This window comes from Thunnus maccoyii, chromosome 20, assembly GCF_910596095.1.
Source record: "Thunnus maccoyii chromosome 20, fThuMac1.1, whole genome shotgun sequence".
NCBI classification, from domain to species: Eukaryota; Metazoa; Chordata; class Actinopteri; order Scombriformes; family Scombridae; genus Thunnus; species Thunnus maccoyii.
The window spans coordinates 5,141,566-5,160,504 of NC_056552.1; the positions used below are offsets into that span (position 1 = coordinate 5,141,566).

The 18,939-nt window shown below is 41.9% G+C and overlaps 2 protein-coding genes across 3 annotated transcripts in view; one reads left to right on the forward strand and one right to left on the reverse strand.

Annotated features, from left to right (window-relative positions):
• The first annotated feature begins 1,008 nt into the window (after positions 1 to 1,008).
• Positions 1,009 to 5,118, forward strand: cdk5r1b (cyclin-dependent kinase 5, regulatory subunit 1b (p35)). Its single transcript, XM_042397657.1, has 2 exons — positions 1,009 to 1,913; positions 2,635 to 5,118. The coding sequence occupies exons 1-2, from the start codon at positions 1,009 to 1,011 to the stop codon at positions 2,654 to 2,656; spliced, it is 927 nt and encodes a 308-aa protein (XP_042253591.1). The 3' UTR covers positions 2,657 to 5,118.
• A 1,858-nt stretch (positions 5,119 to 6,976) lies between these two features.
• myo1d (myosin 1D) overlaps positions 6,977 to 18,939 on the reverse strand; it is a 111,016-nt gene continuing 99,053 nt past the window's right edge. For both annotated transcript variants that reach the window (XM_042397658.1, XM_042397659.1), the window contains exon 22: positions 6,977 to 11,010. In XM_042397658.1, coding sequence (XP_042253592.1) covers positions 10,854 to 11,010 — 157 coding nt within the window. In that variant the 3' untranslated portion in view covers positions 6,977 to 10,853. The remainder of the gene's footprint in view (positions 11,011 to 18,939) is intronic.

The window sequence follows — 18,939 nt, forward strand, 5'->3', positions numbered from 1 at the left end:
CGTCTTTATATGGATACTGTAGCTGCTGCAGTGAGGAAGAAAACACGTCGAGCACATAAAGAATCATATCTCTGTTTATTTTTTAGAGTGAGGTAAACAAGATCTTGGCTTTGTGTTTTAACATGCTGAGTCCTATAGGCGTCAAACCCGACCTTCACCTGTTATTATGGTGTTTACGTTGCTGGCGTCCATTTTAGCGAGATGGTGGCGCGTGGTTCATTCTGGTATATCGGTCATTGCTCATAAAATATGGATCTCTCATTATGAAATGTTTATGAATTCACCATATAGGACCCATTAACAATCAGATATGCGATAGAATTCCTGATAAACAATCATACATATGATTTTTTTTTCTTGCTCTGTAATCTACTGCAGATGAATGAAAGCTGAAGGACAATTTCACACTTGATTCTTTATATCGTTTGTGTGATTTTCCCGCTAATTACATCGATCATTTGCAGCAAGGAGGAATCTATACTGTTTGAATTAATGAGAATAAGCTATAGGCTGATCCATTCCACCATTTACTGAGTCAAATCAATGCTGCTAATAAGCCTGAGGTATCCTGCTGATAAACCGCTCACATTATGGGAAGATTACACCAGAAACTGATCTGATGTAAGCTGAATAATAATAATAGATCTAATATGAGATCGAATACATTTCATTTGCTATTTGGAAATATCCGTGATTGATTTAAAGGCATGGGATTTTCTACCAATTATTTTTCTGATTATTGATTTTTTTCTGCTTCCAGCGGTGCCCACCCGGAGACGCAGACGGAGAGCTGAAATACAACAGAGACCGTCTCAGTCAAGGTGATCGTTATCCCATCAGAGAGCTCTTTACAGGACAATCTCCTCCTATAGGCTTTAGATGCCCAACGGCAGCTTGTAGCCCGGGACTCCCCGCTCCCAGAAGCTTTGAGACCCTCAGGATCTCCTCTGGCAGACACTCTTCTGACCCAGCGAGGCTAAAGCCCCTGGACGCCTCCGAGCAGTCACCATGGGAACCGTGCTGTCTTTGTCACCTAGCTACCGAAAGGCGGCTCTCTTTGAGGATGGACCGGCCACTGTGGGCCACTACACAGCTGTCCAGAACAGCAAGAACGCCAAAGACAAGAACCTGAAGCGCCACTCGCTCATCAACGTCCTCCCATGGAAGCGGATTGTAGCAGTGTCAGCCAAGAAGAAGGGCTCCAAGAAGGTGCAGCCCAACGGCAACTACCAGAACAATGTCACCCACCTGAACAACGAAAACCTGAAGAAGTCGCAGTCCTGCGCCAACCTGTCCACCTTCACCCAGGATCAGAGCACTCCAGCTCTCACCAAGAGCTCCAACAACACAGCATCGTCTGTCAAGAAGGCCCCTCTGGCTAACTCCAATGTGGCCCCCGGGACCCCAAAGAGAGTGATTGTCCAGGCCTCCACTAGTGAGCTGCTGCGCTGCCTGGGGGAGTTTCTGTGCCGGCGTTGTTACCGGCTGAAACACCTGTCACCCACTGATCCTGTGCTGTGGCTGCGCAGCGTGGACCGCTCCCTGCTGCTGCAAGGCTGGCAGGACCAGGGATTCATCACCCCTGCAAACGTGGTCTTTGTCTACATGCTGTGCCGTGACGTGGTCTCCTCCGAGGTGGCCACGGAGCACGAGCTGCAGGCCGTGCTGCTCACCTGCCTCTACCTGTCTTACTCCTACATGGGCAACGAGATCTCCTACCCACTCAAGCCCTTCTTGGTGGAGAGCTCCAAGGAGACCTTCTGGGACCGCTGCCTGTCCATCATCAACCTGATGAGCGCCAAAATGCTCCAGATCAACTCTGACCCGCACTACTTCACTCAGGTGTTCGCCGACCTGAAGAATGAGAGCCAGAAGGAGGAGGAGAGGAGCCGCTTGCTCATCGGCCTGGACCGGTGAGGGGATGCTAGGGGGAGGGGGAGGGGAAGGGAGGGGGGAGCAGAGGGGTCAGGGGGAGGTGGGGCCTACTCCAGTCTGGCATTTTGACAAGTTTGAAAGCTGATGCTATTTATTTATTATTGTCCAAACGGTGCAGTGGAGGCTTTGCCAAGTAGGAAGTATTTGACATTAATGACACCTGAGCTTTTTATCTCGTCAGACCGACAACATAATCTTCAACTCTGGATATATTTTGACTGAAATGTCAGTTTTGATTGTGTTTGAGGGGAAACAAGTTGCAATGGTCTCCAAATATGAGGCATTGAGTTTTCCTCTTCTGCCTTTAGATGTATGTATCAGGCCAAATTCTATTTTCAAAGAAGCAAAGGATGGATTTTCTGTGAGAACCTGAGAATGAAAGCTTTTTGACAATGATATATAAACACATACACACACACACACACACACACACACGCACACACACACACACACATACAAAAAAAAAATGCCAGACTTGGGTAAATCCTTTGCTAACATACAGATATATATCTATATGAAATACTGGAAAAAAACAATTCAGACAAAAAGACAAAAAAAAAACAACAAAAAAACCAAGAGAAAACATTAGAAACGGAAGCATACATCTACAGCAATGAATGTGGACAGGACTGAGGCTGCAGCAGCCTGCCAGTGACCTTCTGACTGTTTGACGATGATGATGTGCACTGCCTACTGCAGGAGGGTGAGGGCCATCGCCTGACTGGCTTTCTTCATGCATCAAGGATGAACAGGCGTCCCCCCCCCACCCCCGGCTGCAAACCCTGGCTCTTTGGAATGCCAACAACCCCTCGTCTCCTCCATTAATATGGATACGACTGGACTTTTTCTTTTTTTTTTTTTTTTTTTTTTGCTGCAATGCATATCTGGCCATCTAGGATAGAACAGCAGAGGCCCGTCAATGCTGGATCCATATTTTTGTGGGTTTCTGTTTGTGGCTCTATTACAGCAGGACATATACAGAACTGGATGGACTATAAGCAAACATTGCATTGTGGGACTTTTGATAAATAAAAAAAAGACAACAGTCAGAGGATGTATGGCCTTTGATGAATGGTCATACTGTGTGTGTTCAGAAATACCTACTTTATTTTCATCTAGAAAAAAAATAAAACAAGTTAATGGATGTTTTACTCCCCAGAGGTTTTACACCTATGGAGGCTTATTTATTGCTTTTCTGGAACAAGTTTTCTTTCATTTTTCTTTTTCTTTTTTTTACCTAGAAAAATGTAATGTTTTGCACGTGTGCCATGCAATTTTACAGAGTTTCCAGGAGGGCAGGAGCAATGATTACTTTACTTTCTTTTTACTTGATTTGTAAACCAACTGCATCTGCATTAGAGAATGCTGTGAACAAAGTGACACTAGTTTATTTAGCTATGCTTGCTAAAATAGGCTATTTGTTTACCAGGGAATTCTTTTTGTACTTTTGTCGATAGGTTGTGTTGCAACCACTTTGGAATGATGTTTGATTTTGTGCTTATGATTCAGCATAGAAAATGTTAAAACAGTGCCATATCTTTGATGAAAATCCCACAGGACACTCTGAAATACTGCAGCGTATGTCCGGTTGTTGAATGATGGGGTGGATTTTCATCTACTAATAACTACTTACTGACACCTAATTTATTTCCATTTGCATATTTATTATTTTTGGCACATTCAATGTAAATGAAAGATCATGATGAAAAGACTTTGGAGAAGGGAAGGACATGAGAAGGGGTTTTGTTGGTATAGCAGGTGTGCTTATCTTTGGTGGGAATGAAGATTGATCCTGGTTTATGCAAATGAATGTTGCAGGGATTTTATCGATGAATATCTAATTAAAGCCCTTAGATCAAAACCAATGTTAAATCTGACCATCACCAAAGTGACATCATCAAGGACACCTTGACAGAACAACACATCACTGGCCTTATATGGACCTTAAGAAAAAAATGCCCTGAAAACATCTTTTTTGTCCTGCACGAGGAGCCAAAACCAACCTGCTGTCCCACATATCACAGAGAGAGAGAGAGAAAGCACAGACATTTTTTTCAATGACACTCGTTCAGCATCAATGCAGAAAAGCACAGCTTACCTTGAGGATAATCCATCAGCATCGCCTCGGTGTAAATCAAACGTGAGGTGACGTCACATTCATCCGTGGGCTGGAAGGAGATGAGTTAGATTGCATTTGACCTTCATAGGAATCATTTCAATCAGAGGAGCCGCCAGACTTAAATGACAGACTCCAACAGACACCATGGCAACCAAAAGCTAGAAAGCATGCAGGACATTTGAGATATGCGGCTTTTTATTTTCATATGTAGGGAAATAGTTAAAGCTATCTCTGTAATGACTGCAATCACTGCTGAGGGGAAAATGAAGTCAATGTTACGATCAAACACAGCCACAGTATAGATAACAGTAAGGAAAATGTGTTTACTGGTTCTCACATCTCATCTCAATGCAGACAAATTGTGCACACTCTATCAGAGAAAATGAGCAGCTCTGACGGTCACAATCTGTGGCCTCCTCTGCTGTGGGACTGCGGCTGCCATATGGAGTTAGTTTGGAGCGTTTGTACCGGCACAATAGGGGGGGGGACATGCACTTTGGATGGGCTTCTGCTCTGGCAGAAAAAAAAACAAAGAAAAGCAGGGCATCAAAACGAGACCACGTATCTTTTTTCTCTGTGTCCACTTGCCCCCCGACTTCACTTGAAATGTGCCAATTTTTTTTTGTTTTTTTCCCACTTGCATCATTGAGTAGTCGTTTGAGAAAAATACTTTCAAAAGCTTATAAAATATGAAAAAAGACTCAAAAGTGATAGTTAAAAGATTTCTGTCAAATTCATTTTTCTGTATCTTGTTGCGTACTTTGTAGATAAAAAAAACAAAAAAATGAACCAGTGGTTATGAACTTTGAAAAAGAGAGGCATTCGATGGCTGCATGTGTGCGTGAATGTGTGAATGCACGTGTGTGTGTGTGTGTGTGTGTGTATATGTGTGAATGGCAGCGTTTTATTTGTACAGAAGAATGTGTGACATGTTTTCTTATGGACAAGGAACATACACCAACCACACTGGTACTAGGATTCGGTTTTTCCCTTGGTGGGTGAGGGAGGGGTGTCGACGCTGTTCAATAAAAATGTTCTTTTTTTTGAAAAATACAAAAAAGCTGTTGCTGTAATTGAGACTTTTTTCAGTTTGTTTATGCTTATTTTAATTTATTTTTGTACTGTGATGGAAAATAAAAATGCACTGATCGTTCAAGATGGCTACTTGTGTTTTTATACATCCGGCTTTGGACTGAATCTACTTAGATATCTTCTTAAAATACCTTTATCTCAGTGAGAACATCGTTCTCTTGTCATGAACATCCTGTTTGTACTCACACAGTTACACACATTAAAACCTGGAATCTGCAGTACAACCACAGTCACTGAGCACCACCATTGGAGCAGTAGGAAGGGGGTTAAGGGCCTTACTCAAGGGCACCTCAGTCTTCATTCATCCCTCGACTGGCAATTTATGGCATCAGGGGAGAAAAAAGCCTGAACTTCCAAACCTCTTTGCATTTCATTCTTTGTCTGGGTTTCACTGTTTTGGCTCAAAACCAAGTCAGTGAAACAATCAACAATCACTTCTTGTTGAATCACTTCTGAAGTGTAGGCCATCAGTTGTAGGATTTTTGGTTTGATGCCAAACTCCTGCTGTCTACATGTTGAAGTGTCCTTAAGCAAGACACTGAAGCCCACATGGCTCCCAATCAGTGTTCAGGATAAAAAAAGCAAGATGCTTCAGACAAAAGCAGCTCCCGATTTCCTTCGACATCGAGTGAATTGTAAAACAGGAAGGAGTACAGCAAAGAAATATGATTTCTTGTTCTGCTCAATCAACAGTAATAGATCAAGGTTCTCATTCTGACACTGATTAGTGTCTCCTCGCTGATTGCTCTGGTGCAGCAACCTTCAAACATCTTTACACATCAGAGCAGCCCAGCAGCCAAATGGTTACTCTGCATGCCTCATAAGCTCAATATCACTGATTCGATTCCAGCCGGAGACCTTTGATGCACGTCATAGCAGCCATCTCTCTGGCCTTGTTTACTCTCTGCCACTTCACTATCAACTGTCCCATAAAGGCAAAATGCCAAGAAAAAGTCTTTGTACATGATATTGGATGGCACATTGGCTGGAGACCACCATCTTTAGTGCTGCTGATCAAAGCTGCGTCTCAGTTCCAACATCATCCAACATGTTCAAAGTGTGTAGCTTTGACATAATTTAAAACTGGATTTTATCTAACATTAATAGATATATAAAAGTGGATATTGTTACAATAATGTTTTCAATCCAGACATAATGATTGTTAATGTTTGGTCTCCCATTTTTGTATCTTTTTCATTAGATTTGCATTTGCAGGTGTCATAATGGACTGAGGTTGGTGGGAGGCTCCAACTGTGCCAAATCATAAGTTCTTTTTTATTATAACTTCCTGAACTAGTCCACAATCTTTCCATGCCCCAACAGCAACTGCACAAGTACAAAAGAATCACTGCTGTAACTCCAAATAAACCGAGCGCCCCCAACATAGATTAGCTTGGGTCAGTTCACTCTGCACACATCACTCACTGTCCATTAATTCCCATTCATTTAACCACCAGGTCAGTCAGTCAGTCGTGTTTTACATAGTCACTGCCCTTGAGGACAGAGAAGTCATCCCAGTCTCTGCGGCGAGAAAAGTCATCCATCAGCCGGCGGATTATAAACCCCTCCTGAGGTAGCTGGTGATGGCTGACACGGTGGTAAAGGGAAGCGGCGTCGTCATGCCAACTGCAGAGGTTTTAACCATCACCGACGTCACTCGGTGAAACAGCTGTTAGTGGGTGGATTAACGTAGAGATTTACCCAGATATTACCACATCACACGTTACAGACAAACAGCTGGCCTCAGGAAACATTTGACTCAACACACCATCGGTCTTTGCATGCAGATGACACACAACACAAGCTTAAAAAATGACAGAGAAGCAGATATTGAAGCAAATAAATTTATTAATAAAATGATTAATGAAATAACTTTCATCATGGAACATTGCTGAATGCATAATTTGCATTTATACAGAATGCATTTGCACAAAACAGTATAATGGTGAAAAGATCCCTTAAGACTCGGTCTGGATATTACAGTATATGTATGGTATGTAATATTGAAATATTACATAAATATGCAAAATATAAACTTAATATAAAATTAGGCACATACTGAATGACTGGTGTATACATATACATACAGATTTTTTTGCTCAAAGCCTCAGAGGACGGAATAAATTATGGAAGAGAAAATGGAATTTGTTGCCCTTTGGCTAAAACAGACGGGCTTGATAATGATGTCTTGTGTAAAATGTGTCTGGAACAAAAAAAACACACTGACAACTAGAGGAATGTAGTCGTTCAGATCCCACTATGGAGAACAGTGAAGGGAAGGACACAATGGCACAAGTCACTTATTGTTAAAATTCATATCTGACATTCTTTTAAACTCTAGAGGAGTGATTAATTAGAAAAAGCCTGTGATTTTTTATTTTATTTTATTTTTTTTACACTTGCTGTATAGCTGCTTCCATTAGAGCCTCATTCCATAGCAGAGATAATCAATACAATGGAGAAGTGATCATTGGTGATTGGGTTTGCACATCATAAACAAATCAGAGCACATTAAAGGATATGGCTGGTAATTTTCTTTATTCTTCTTCCCAAAAATCCTCTAAAAAGATGAATGAAGATGTTTTCCTCTCTGGCAAAGAGATGCATGTTGTAACAACAGAGAGCGACTAATGCATTGTTGTTGTTTTGGTTTTTTTAAGGGATTTGTTGACAATAGAAATAAAGAATATCATCAGCGTTACCCTTTAATAGATTTTAGATCCACAGTATTTTACATTTCTGGTTGAACACAAGCGTTCTCTCATATTTTTTTGTTGTTGCTGCATGATATTCCTATTGTTCAACATGTCTTGTCGTTGGTGTGGTTTCCTTTTTTATTTCCTCGCCTCCTGGATACAGGTCGGCTGAAGGAAAAAGACAACAAAAAAAAAACAAAAACAGGAGAACCTTCACTGCCCCGCAGGATGGTAAAATCAGCCCGACCGGGCAATGAGCCGAGCGATTTCACAAGAGGAAGGAAAGTGTAAAAGGAAGGAGGAGGGGATGGAGAGGGAGGGGGGGGGGAGAAAGCAGAGGGAGTAGAGGAAGGAGAGGAGGCCAGGAGAGGCTTTTGTTCACCGACTCCTCCTTTTGCCTTAAGAAAAGCAAAGAGAGAGAAGTGCTGAAGTGAGACGTGACATGGAGTCCATCCTAATGATGAGCGGTGAATAGCAGAGCAGAGAGGAGGAGAGGAGAGGAGAAGCCCTGTGGGAGATTACCATGCTGGAGGATATGGAGAGAGCTGCAGTGTTATGAGTTATACCCACACACACACACACACACACACACACACACACACACACACACACACACACACACTCATCACAGAACCCTGCGTCTGAGCTCCATTGAGAAGCACCTATTAACGCCACCAATGTCACTTCCTTAATCCCCCACTACGAATGCACCATTTTCCCCCTCAAACAGCTCTTTCCTGCATCAAAGTGTCTTATCAAACGCCGGGACAAGGTCACCCACCACAAAGCTGCGAGGTAGAGTGGAAGATTTGCTTCATCACAAGACAGGGGGCACTCACAAACTAATTAAGATAAACGGCTCGTTCAGACAACACTCGGGCACAATTAGGAGACGGCGGGTAGAGTGACTGCTAACGAGTTTGCCTTCCTGTTGAAGTAAAAGTTGACATGAACGCCTCTTCAGCTAGGACAGACGCAGAGGGAGCCGTCGATTCATAACCTTGGGCTGTCGTTCCTCAGCCGCCAGTCAGTATTCTTTACCGAGACATGACTGAGACAATACAGCTGAGTCAGACAGGTGATGCAACGTTGGTTTGACATTTGCTGTCAACACGACCCTTATATCAAAATCTCATATTTTCAGAAAGAGAGTTTAAGTAGATAACAAACATTTTAGCATTATAGTCTTTCCATATCCAATGATGTGGATGTTCTATGCAAAGAGGCAATAAAATGAAGTTGTTCTTCAGCTTTTGATCATATCAACAGATGTTCGCCTCGCTGTCGTAGAATTGTAAATGTAAAGACTCAACTTTAAGCTGCGGCTGCACAATCCTGAAGAGCTTGTGTGAAAATATAATGTTATATGCTAACATATCAATGATGAAAAACAGAGTGAAAACTTTAAACACGGCCGACGTTCTTGCAAGAACAGTACGAACCAAACTCCGAGTCGTCAAGCGCTGATGATTTTGGTTATTGTGATTTGGCTTTCCACGCTGAGATCAGACACAAAACCGAGTCTTGAAATCGTCTAGCGTTGATACAAACATCATTAGATAAGGGAGGTAAAGTAGGACAGCAGTCTGATTACAGATTTCACACCCCCGTGTCCTTCGCTGTGGCCACTAGCCAGGCTCTCAAGTCTCGGAGCCAAAGAAGAAGAGCTAATCAACACACATACAGTGCACACTCCCACAGTCACACACACTCTTTCTCTCTGATGAAGGGGATATTTGTCAAGTAGCAGCCTATTGAAAAGGACTAAAGACCACTACAAGTCATTAGGCTGTTCACCCGACACAAAGACAACAAACGAGACTATGTTCAGGGGCTGGAGTTCACATGGGATTATACAGTACTGGCCAGCAACACTCTGTTACTAAGCTAGAGCATTAAGTCTTGAGTTTGATATAATATTAACTGCTCTTTAAATGAAAAAATACTCTTGAAAAAAGTAATGCTTTGGTTATAATCTTCATATTTGCCTTATTATTCAGGTTTAGTCATAAAATCCTCCAAAGGGAGTATAAGTGCTGTGCATAAACATATGTAATCTGATGCTGTTCACATATATTCTAACTTTTAATATATATATATATAAGCATATTATAAAAGTACAGATATTGCAGTAGAGAGTATAAGATTTAAATTAATAGATTTTAACGCTTTTGCATGTAGCAGGGTGAGATGTTCAGGATATGCTCAACACATCCGACTCAACATCCTGTGACTAACAAACTAACGATGGATTAGTTTTGGGATTTGAGTGTCAGACACTGACTGACTCACTTGCTGTAAACATTTAAATGAACTAAAAATTGGACGCTGCAGTTTCCTTTTCATTTATCGTGTAGGTAAAACCTTCCATCAAGGTCATCATCGCTATTATTTCCCCTCTTCTGTTTTAAAGAAGATGATCAAAGCTGCTTGAATATCTTTGAAAAATCAGAGTCATACGTGAATCTCATCTTTGATGTGGCTCCGACGCAGGGAGCTGCAGGGATTATACATTCCTGCAAAGCTTTTGGGTTTTTATTTCCTATTATGCAACACGAGTGGTTCTGAGAACATTTGCTGCATAATCTCCTCTCACCTTTACTACCACAATATTCCATCTATGATAAACTAAATATTGCACAAAGCAAATCATTTGAAATTTGGATTTAAAAAAAAAAGAACGAACACCACTTTGGTGGATTATCCTGTAGTGCATTTAAACCTGTGTTATTAATAGCATTTTTGCTTGTAGGCGTTTTATACACTTTCTGTTTATAGTAACAATGCATAGAAATCTACAAAACAAGGGCAAATTTGGCATGGCTTTGCATTTTCTGAGGATTCAATTACCCCGATCCTCCTCCAGAGCTGCTATCTACATTGTCACATTATCAGCAGCTCTGCAAAAAAAACAAAAACGCGAGAAGTGAATCATCATCATCGTCGTCATTCCGGCTTGGTGTGAAATCCGATGTCACTGTTTTTTTTTTTTTTTTCATCATCGGCCCATTTTAGTTTCCAGGAACAGCCAGGATGTAACCGGATCGGCTCTTAGTGAAGTCTGGCTGCGATTGGTTGATCTTGGGCTCGACGATGACCGTGCACTTCCTCCCGTTCATGCTGCACTGGATGGGACTTGTGATGTTCACCTGCAGCTTCCTCTTCTCACTGCAGGAAGGGAAACAGAAGAAGAAGAAAGAGAGAGAGAAAGAGAGAGAGAGAGAGAGAGAGAGGTTACTGGATGCTGGCAGGTATAAAGTTGCACTTTCTCTAAAGCAAACATCAGGAAATTAACATGTACGGATATAATTTAATATATAGGCAGCCTGCCTCAGTGGCTTCATATTACACTCTGTCATACAGTAATAGTGACCTGTGTGTGTGTGTGTGTGTGTGTGTGTGTGTGTGTGTGTGTGTGTGTGTGTATGTGTGTGTGTGTGTGTGTGTGTGTGTGTGAGAGAGAGAGTAAAAAAGTATGAGGGCTGTTTCGTTCATCAATCATACTTACTCTCACACACAGCATAATGATCTCACTAATACCTTCTTACCCCAACATACACACCACTACTGTACACATTCTTACATGCATACTCCCACACACACACACACACACACACACACACACTAGTGATTGAGCCATTAATCATACAGACACAAGTCTCTTATATGCACAATTATAATTATATACAAGAGAGAATGATTTTGCGACTGTGGATGAGAGTTAGGATACATTTTTTTTGTTGATCTCAGACAAACGGAAAGCGTTCAAAACAAACAGCCCAACATACCCGTGATCCACCTACACAGGTGTTTTCACTTATTTGGCCTGATTAAACCTCTTCTCAGGACTGTGTGGGTGTTTACAGACTGTGGCGCAACATGAAAAAGTGAGAAATATGTCAGCGAATCGCTCTCGTTCTCCTGTCAGGACACATGTGTCTTTATGATTCCTATCAGTGGAGTAAAAGTAAAGTAAAGTAGCAGTATATATATGTATAGTGTATGTAGGAAAGTAGGACGCTGTTTCACAAGGTATAGTTGTGGAGTTTGTGGTGTTGTAGTATCACGATGCCTTGCATGAGAGCAAATACAATTTACGGTCTGAAAAACCTCCTCTCACGCAGGACGGATTGTGTATGCGCGCATGTTTCAGCGCACAGACTAAGAAAATTAAGATGAATAACAGAAGAAATCACATCGCATCGCTGCTGAAGGAATGATCCATATGGCACTGCTGGACTGGAGAGCAGCAGCGAATTGGCTTTTAGTGGCTGTCACATCTCGTTAGACCCTTTCTGCCATGAACGGGTGCTTTGCCCCGTTTGCTCTTAAACAGGATCGATGACGGGAATCAAAGAGCGAGAAGAGAGGAAAAAAAGGCGTAAATTGTGCAGGCCGTGGAGAGAGAGAGAGAGAGAGAGAGAGGGGGGGGGGGGTTGAATGTAATGTAATGTAAATGTGAGGGTGAATGAGAAGATGAGTGTGATAATCGTTCTCTGGTAGAGGAGGGGGGGGGGGGAGTGAGAGGAAGATGAAATTCAATGTAAATGTAAAGGGGGGGCTCAGGGAGGAGGGGATGATAAATAGACACAGTTGAGTAGTAGTGATGACACACTTTCTCACTGGCACAGTTACTGACTATTCATAAACAAATCAATTATCCGCGGTTACCGTCTGATCTGACACAAAGCCGCCTATCTGTCCTTCGAATCTAAACATGTGTAAGACAAGTCGTGAACCCGATAACGCCAACTTGTTGCGCAACAACAATAAGTCATAAACAACGGTGAAAGGCTTGTGCTGCCCACGCCACACTCCTCTGCAAAGTGTGTGCTTCTCTCTCTCTCTCTCTCGGCTTATGCAGAGCGCAGAAGCTCAGGGTAGCACACTGATGCTGGTTTCCATGGCAACCCCCGTGAACTGAACTCCCCCATCTGTCATGGCTGCCAGCCAATGGTACAGTGTGTGTGTGTGTGTGTGAGTTTCTGTGTGTGTTGTGATATGTCTCTTTCTCTCATCCCATTAATTCTCCATCTCACTGTCTTGCTTGAAATGCCAGAGGGGATGTTGCGCTGTGCTACTCGTGAAGGGCAAACAAGGTTATGCTCACATAGCATGTACACACACACACACACACACACACACACAGATATAGTGCATGGCAACAAAGCTTCCACTGGGGGTCTTTAACACCTTTCTAATCTGTCAGCGCCAAAGCTCGCCTTTGGAAAAAAAACACTCTGGCTTCCAAATAAAAGGTGACGAAACACTTCATCGTTGAGTAGAAAAACATGATCAGAAGAGTCTTAAGGTCATTGGCTGGCCTTTCCCATCAGGAGTTGGCCTGAGCCGGTCAAAGCCCCCGAGGGCAGACTTAGTCCTTCACTGGATGGCCTCTCCGACTGGAAAATCAATTCTTTCCCCCCCCCCTGCCCCACGGTTCCCTTTGTGTGTCTTTGCCCTTCATGCCATGTGAGTCCAAGCTCAGTTGCTCCCAAAAGTATATCTCTTTGTTTGGAAGGATGGAGGATAAGAGGAGAAGGGATAAGAGGAGGTCAGGATTTTAGGTGAAATAGGAGTGAAAATAAAAAAAAAAAATCTTGAAAGCTCAAGAAAAAGTTGAGGAGGCTGCAGAGTTCAAGGGTGATGAGAAAGGGTAAGAGGTGCAGAGACAGAATAAACAGGAAGCACAGAGTTATAAAGTAAGGGTATTGAAAGGTGGAGACTAGAAATATTGCCTCACAGTTGTGTGCAGTTTAAATCCAAGTCTGTTCAGACTCATAATATTTGTAGTGAAGACTGAAAGAATTTAATAAAAGGTATTATGTGTATTTTCCTTGTATGTGTTCACATGTTTGGCCAATAAAGCTGATTCTGTCAGAACACATAGTTGTTTCCATGACAACAGATGATGCTTCAGATACGGATGCTGCTATTCTAAAACATGGATGTTTCACACACAGAAGATCTAAACAGGATTAGTAAATGTGAAACATGGTCACAATCTCTGCTTCTGTTCCTGAATAACGGCCAGAAAAGTGTTTTTGCAGAACATTATGATGTCACAGTGAAGTTGACCTTTGACCTATTGGATATAAAATGTCATCATTTTATCCTATTAAGACATTTGCGTGATGCTTTGTCATAATTAGCGTATGAATTCCTGAGTTATGGCCCTTTGTGAGGTCACAGTGACCTTTGACCTTTGACCACCAAAATCTAATCAGTTCATCCTTGAATCCAAAGTGGATGTTTGAGCCAGATGTAATGAAATTCCCTCCAGGCGTTCCTGAGATATCGTGTTCACGAGAAGGAGACGGACATGAGGTCACAGCGACCTTGACCTTTGACCACTAAAATCTAATAAGTTCATCATTGAGTCCAAGTGGACGTTTGCGCCAAATTTGAAGAAATTCCCTCGAGGTGTTCCTGAGATATCCTGTTCATGAGAAGGGGACGGACAGACGGACAACCCCGAAAAAATAAAGCCTCTGGCCACGGACGCATAAAGTGTTGCGGAATGAGAACGAGAGAAGAGAACGATCCGAGCTATTTTCAGGTCGAGGAGCCAGGATTACCTCCAGTCTGTGAAACCATCCAGTCCCACTTCTGAGTCATCCCTCTAATAGTGTACCTGGCTCTCCCCCAAAGCTCTCTGCTGCTGAAAAATATATGAGCGTTGCAGGTGGGGAGGAGGAGGAGGAGAGAGGAGCGCTCTGCAAAGCTGACTTGCTATAAAGACTCAGGAGTTTTGAGTAGGTGATTAAAGTTGGATCTTCTCTTCACTTCTGACTATGATGACAGTCATTTAAGACTAGGAAAAAAAATCACAGCTCATTACACCAGCTACTGCAGGAGCTAAAATGTTAATGCTGATTCCTGCTCTTATAAAGTCAGTGAACTCACTGTGTTATTACTGAAGATTAAACACAGCTTCAACTAAGTTTTTATAATATGCTGCATAATATTTATACATGATCATCATAAATTTATCCTGTTTTATTTAAAGTGGACATGCAGAATCATGCTTTTTTGTAATTTTCTGTTATCTATATAATGTTATAATGTCGGATTTCTATGTTAAACATGCTTAAAGGTCCAAAACGTGAGGTGAACGTATGTAAAAATGCTCCCTGACAGTCAAAAGCTTCAGCTGCAAGGAGCTAAAACAGCCTGTTTCAGACTGAGGCTGCATAAATGGTCAATACAAGATAAATAAAGTGATTTTTTTTAACTGTAAATCATGCAAAAACATTCCCAGAATGTAAATATACACCTGGAAATGTGCATGATATGTCGCCTTTAAAACACTTACAATAAACATCAACTACACTTCAATGTCCAACTCTCTCTGTCTTATAATTAGAGATTTCTATTCTTGGCATTAAATCAATTATTAAGGAGACGGAAACGCAGGAGGCAAATATTTGCAGCAGTATCAGGGGAACATAATTAGTTATTAGGCAAGAAAAATGACTAAGTTAAGAAAAAAAAAGTGTTACAAAACAGAGCCAGACAGTGAAAATCTGAGACCAGTGATTAATAAGACTCTGTGCCAAGAGAATAATATATAGAGCAGGACCAGTCTAAACAAAAGGATATGTGGACACACTAGAGGTCATCCACAAACAAAACACCCAAATGCACACAAATAAAAAATGTAGAAACTGTCAGACGCCTTTTCTGCAGCGGGTTGATGCATATGGGAGCAGGAATAGAAACCATACTGATGATCTGTTGAAGACTAAGCTCTGATCTCCCTCTCTCCGAGGCGGCATTGACCAACCACAGTCTCCTCACATCAATATTTCAGTTTGCGAGACCACACTGAGATCAAGAGAGAAAATGCAGAGAGTGAGTAGAAAGCATGCACACACGTATTGTATGTGTGTGTGTGTGTGTGTGTGTGTGTGTGTGTGTGTGTGTGTTGAGCAGGTCAGACAGCATGGGGAGCACACACACACACACACACACACTGCAGACAGAACCATGCTGCCTTTATAACTGATGGAAAGCTTTTTTCCTCCAGAATCCTTTACTGCAAAAATCTCAGCATTTCTTCAGTCACAGCAGGATCAGATACAATCTTCAGACAATCAAACAGCACTTTGTAGACTGTGTGTTTGCTGCAAACCGCTCAGTACGAGAGCGAAAACATTATTACATTTATACATTTCAGGAAAAACTCCCACAGCTATTTTATGGTAAGGTAACAAAACGGTTATATCAAGGTATTGTGTTGTTGTTTAGATTCTGCCTTTATTTCATAGTTGACAGCAGCGACAGAAAGGAAATATTTACTACAGAGCCACGCCGGTGTTTTGTGCCGGTTAAACAGAAGAAAAGTGACACCGCTGATCTTTTTTTCTGGGCCGACAACATCGGGATATTTAACTAATATTTCCAGCGTTCTTGCAGGATAAATACAAGCTTGCAGTTTCAACCAGGTTCAACACTCCACTCCTCTCCGCAACGCATGTCAAAACACCAGCTCTCAATTAGCAGCATTTTATGTTAATAAGATGAACTGAACTGGGCTTAATTTGACGATAATTTGTGACCGGCCTGGTAAATATCATCTAAGAGTCTGAAGCCACACTAGCGACTCTGTGAGGTTGTATTTACTCTTTTTGGGGGCATTTTACGCCTTTACTGACAGGAAGACAGATGAAGCAAAGGTCCCCGGCTAGATTTGAACTTTGGACGTTGTTTATAGTCGGTGTCTTAACCCTAAACCACAGCAGCGCCCTGGGGACGGTGCTGCCTTTTTAATAAAAAGGCAGCAGTAAACAGAAAAAGTCTTGATTTAAAAGAACTGAGAGTTGCAGCAGACCTGCAGTTCCAGATATGTGGAGCATGAAAATTGAACTCTGCTGCTTCTCCATGTTTAGTTTTGACTCTGGGGGACAGAAAGCAGACCTGTTCCAGACGACCTGATGGTTCATAATGTAGCAGCAGATCAGAAATGTATTTTGGCCCTATACCATTCAGTGCTTTATAAATCAATAGCAGTATTTTAAAAAAAATCAGGAAGCCGGTGTAAAGATCTGAGAACTGGAGTGAGACAAAATGAAAGTAGTTGAATCTACTGAAGATAAATGAAGTTTTTCCAAATCCTGCTGAGACATAAGTCCTTTTACTGCTTGATATATTCCTCAGGTGATCGTAGGTCGACATTGTAATTGTCTTAATGTGGCTGTTGAAATTCAGGTCTGAGGCCGTTTCTGGCTTGTTGTTTTTAACATTATCGATTGAAGCTGCGCGCTGACTTCTAATCGTTTTTCCTTGGCTCCAAAAAACAATTACTTCAGTTTTATCTTTGTTTAATGGAAGAAAATTCTGGCACATCCAATCGTTGATGTGTTCAATGCACTTTACTCAGTGATTGTATTGGACCACAGTCCCCTGGTGATACGGTTATGTAAATCGGTGTGTCATCTGCATAATTACGGTAACATATTTTGTTGTTTTCCATAATCTGAGCCAGTGGGAGTATGTAGATGTTGTCTAAGAGAAAATCTGTATCCAGTAGTAGAGAATAGAGAAGTTATTATTGAAAGCCCACATTTCTGTATCCTGTCTCTCTCTTTTTCTGTATTTCTCTCTTCCTTCGCAGCCGCCCACTCGACTACATGGATTTGCATTTAACACTAGACCTGACACAGCATCTCTTCCTCTCACTGTCACACTCTTCTCGCTGTCTCACATGGCTGCATCACACTCCTCACGTGCTTCGCGCTACAATCCCGCGGGAGAGGAAACGGAAAGATGCACAAACACACAAAAGACGCGCACGTGAATCAGATAGAAAAATCATCAGGAAACAAAGGAATCGATACGAAGCAGCTTCACAACTTTGAACAGATGCGACACAAATGGCCTCATCTGCCCCAGTTTACAGTGGCCGGGGGTTTGGACTGGTTTAAAGTGTGAAAACTGCCTAAGAGGCTTTCTGAGTGCGGTTTCTTTAATTAGCATCACTGAGCCAAAGTTATGCAGTTTTGCTAGTACTGCAACTGCAGATGATACATGAATAATAGAGAGATGCAGAGGGAGACGCAGGACTGAAGCAGCTTTGTCGGCGTGCTGATGTTTCTGAGATTGAGTTGCAATATGATACAGATGCTTTAGCTAAGTGCTAAAAGAAAGCTGGGAGGATATCTCAAGAGTGCAGATATTATATCAGTAAAAGTCAAGGTTAACAAGTCAGAACCAGTTTCACCAGTAGGTAATGTCTGCTTTTACAGTGGTGTCTCTTCTCCTCTGATGATACTACTCATTCCTCAAACTTTTGACTCTCTTTCCTTGCTTCTAGGTAATTTACATCACATTTTCACATTTCCAGTTTCTCCTCCTGGTTTGCAAACAGCACTTTTTTTTGTACGGCTCCATAAAGCCGCTGCAACAACAGAGAATAAAATGCTCATAAGAATAAAAAAAAAACCCAGAACTCATCAAATACAGCACTGAAAACCTTCAGCAACAACCGTTTTTGGGTTATTTCAGCAGGTTTATAGCATCCAATTGTAACATAATGCAGCCTTTGCCTGCCGTACTCACTAAGCTGTGAAAGTGTGGCAAATTCGGAGAATGGATATCTCTCCTTTTGTCATTTTTGGTGCCTCTCTTTCATGGTGCTTTCCCCCTTTTCTCAGTTGTTATCTTTTCTTCCTGCTACAGTAGAAGAAGAGCTGTACTCATATGGAAAGAGATTACTAAGTAGGTCATTAAAAAAAAAAAAAACGGGGTGAAAATGCACTGGCAGCAAAAATGGTATTCATGAAAGATATGTATAGAGGGGGGAAGAAGAAAGAGAGAAAACAGGAAGGAAGAAAAGAGGGGTTAGTCTTTAGTGTGCACAGAGAAGTGGAGTTCAGAGGTGAAGATGCCAGAGCGAGGCTTACATCAAAGGGGGGTTTGTACAGCGACTGAGCATCAGTCGTGCTCCAGGCCTCTGCACGAGACAAAAAAAAGGAGGAGAAAGGTCAGGAGCTGTGAACCTACTGGTTCATCACACGCTCAAAACACGTGAGCCGCTGTTCTATTCTTGTACCGATATTAATAATAGTCCTATAAGACACATTAGACTTTACAATG

What these genes read in the sequence shown, in the direction of transcription:
- cdk5r1b (XM_042397657.1), top strand. Translation starts at nt 1,009, where the DNA reads ATGGGAACCGTGCTGTCTTTGTCACCTAGCTACCGAAAGGCGGCTCTC. An exon ending in TTGCTCATCGGCCTGGACCG is followed by an intron (nt 1,914 to 2,634) that starts GTGAGGGGATGC and finishes TGCCTACTGCAG; the next exon opens with GAGGGTGAGGGCCATCGCCT.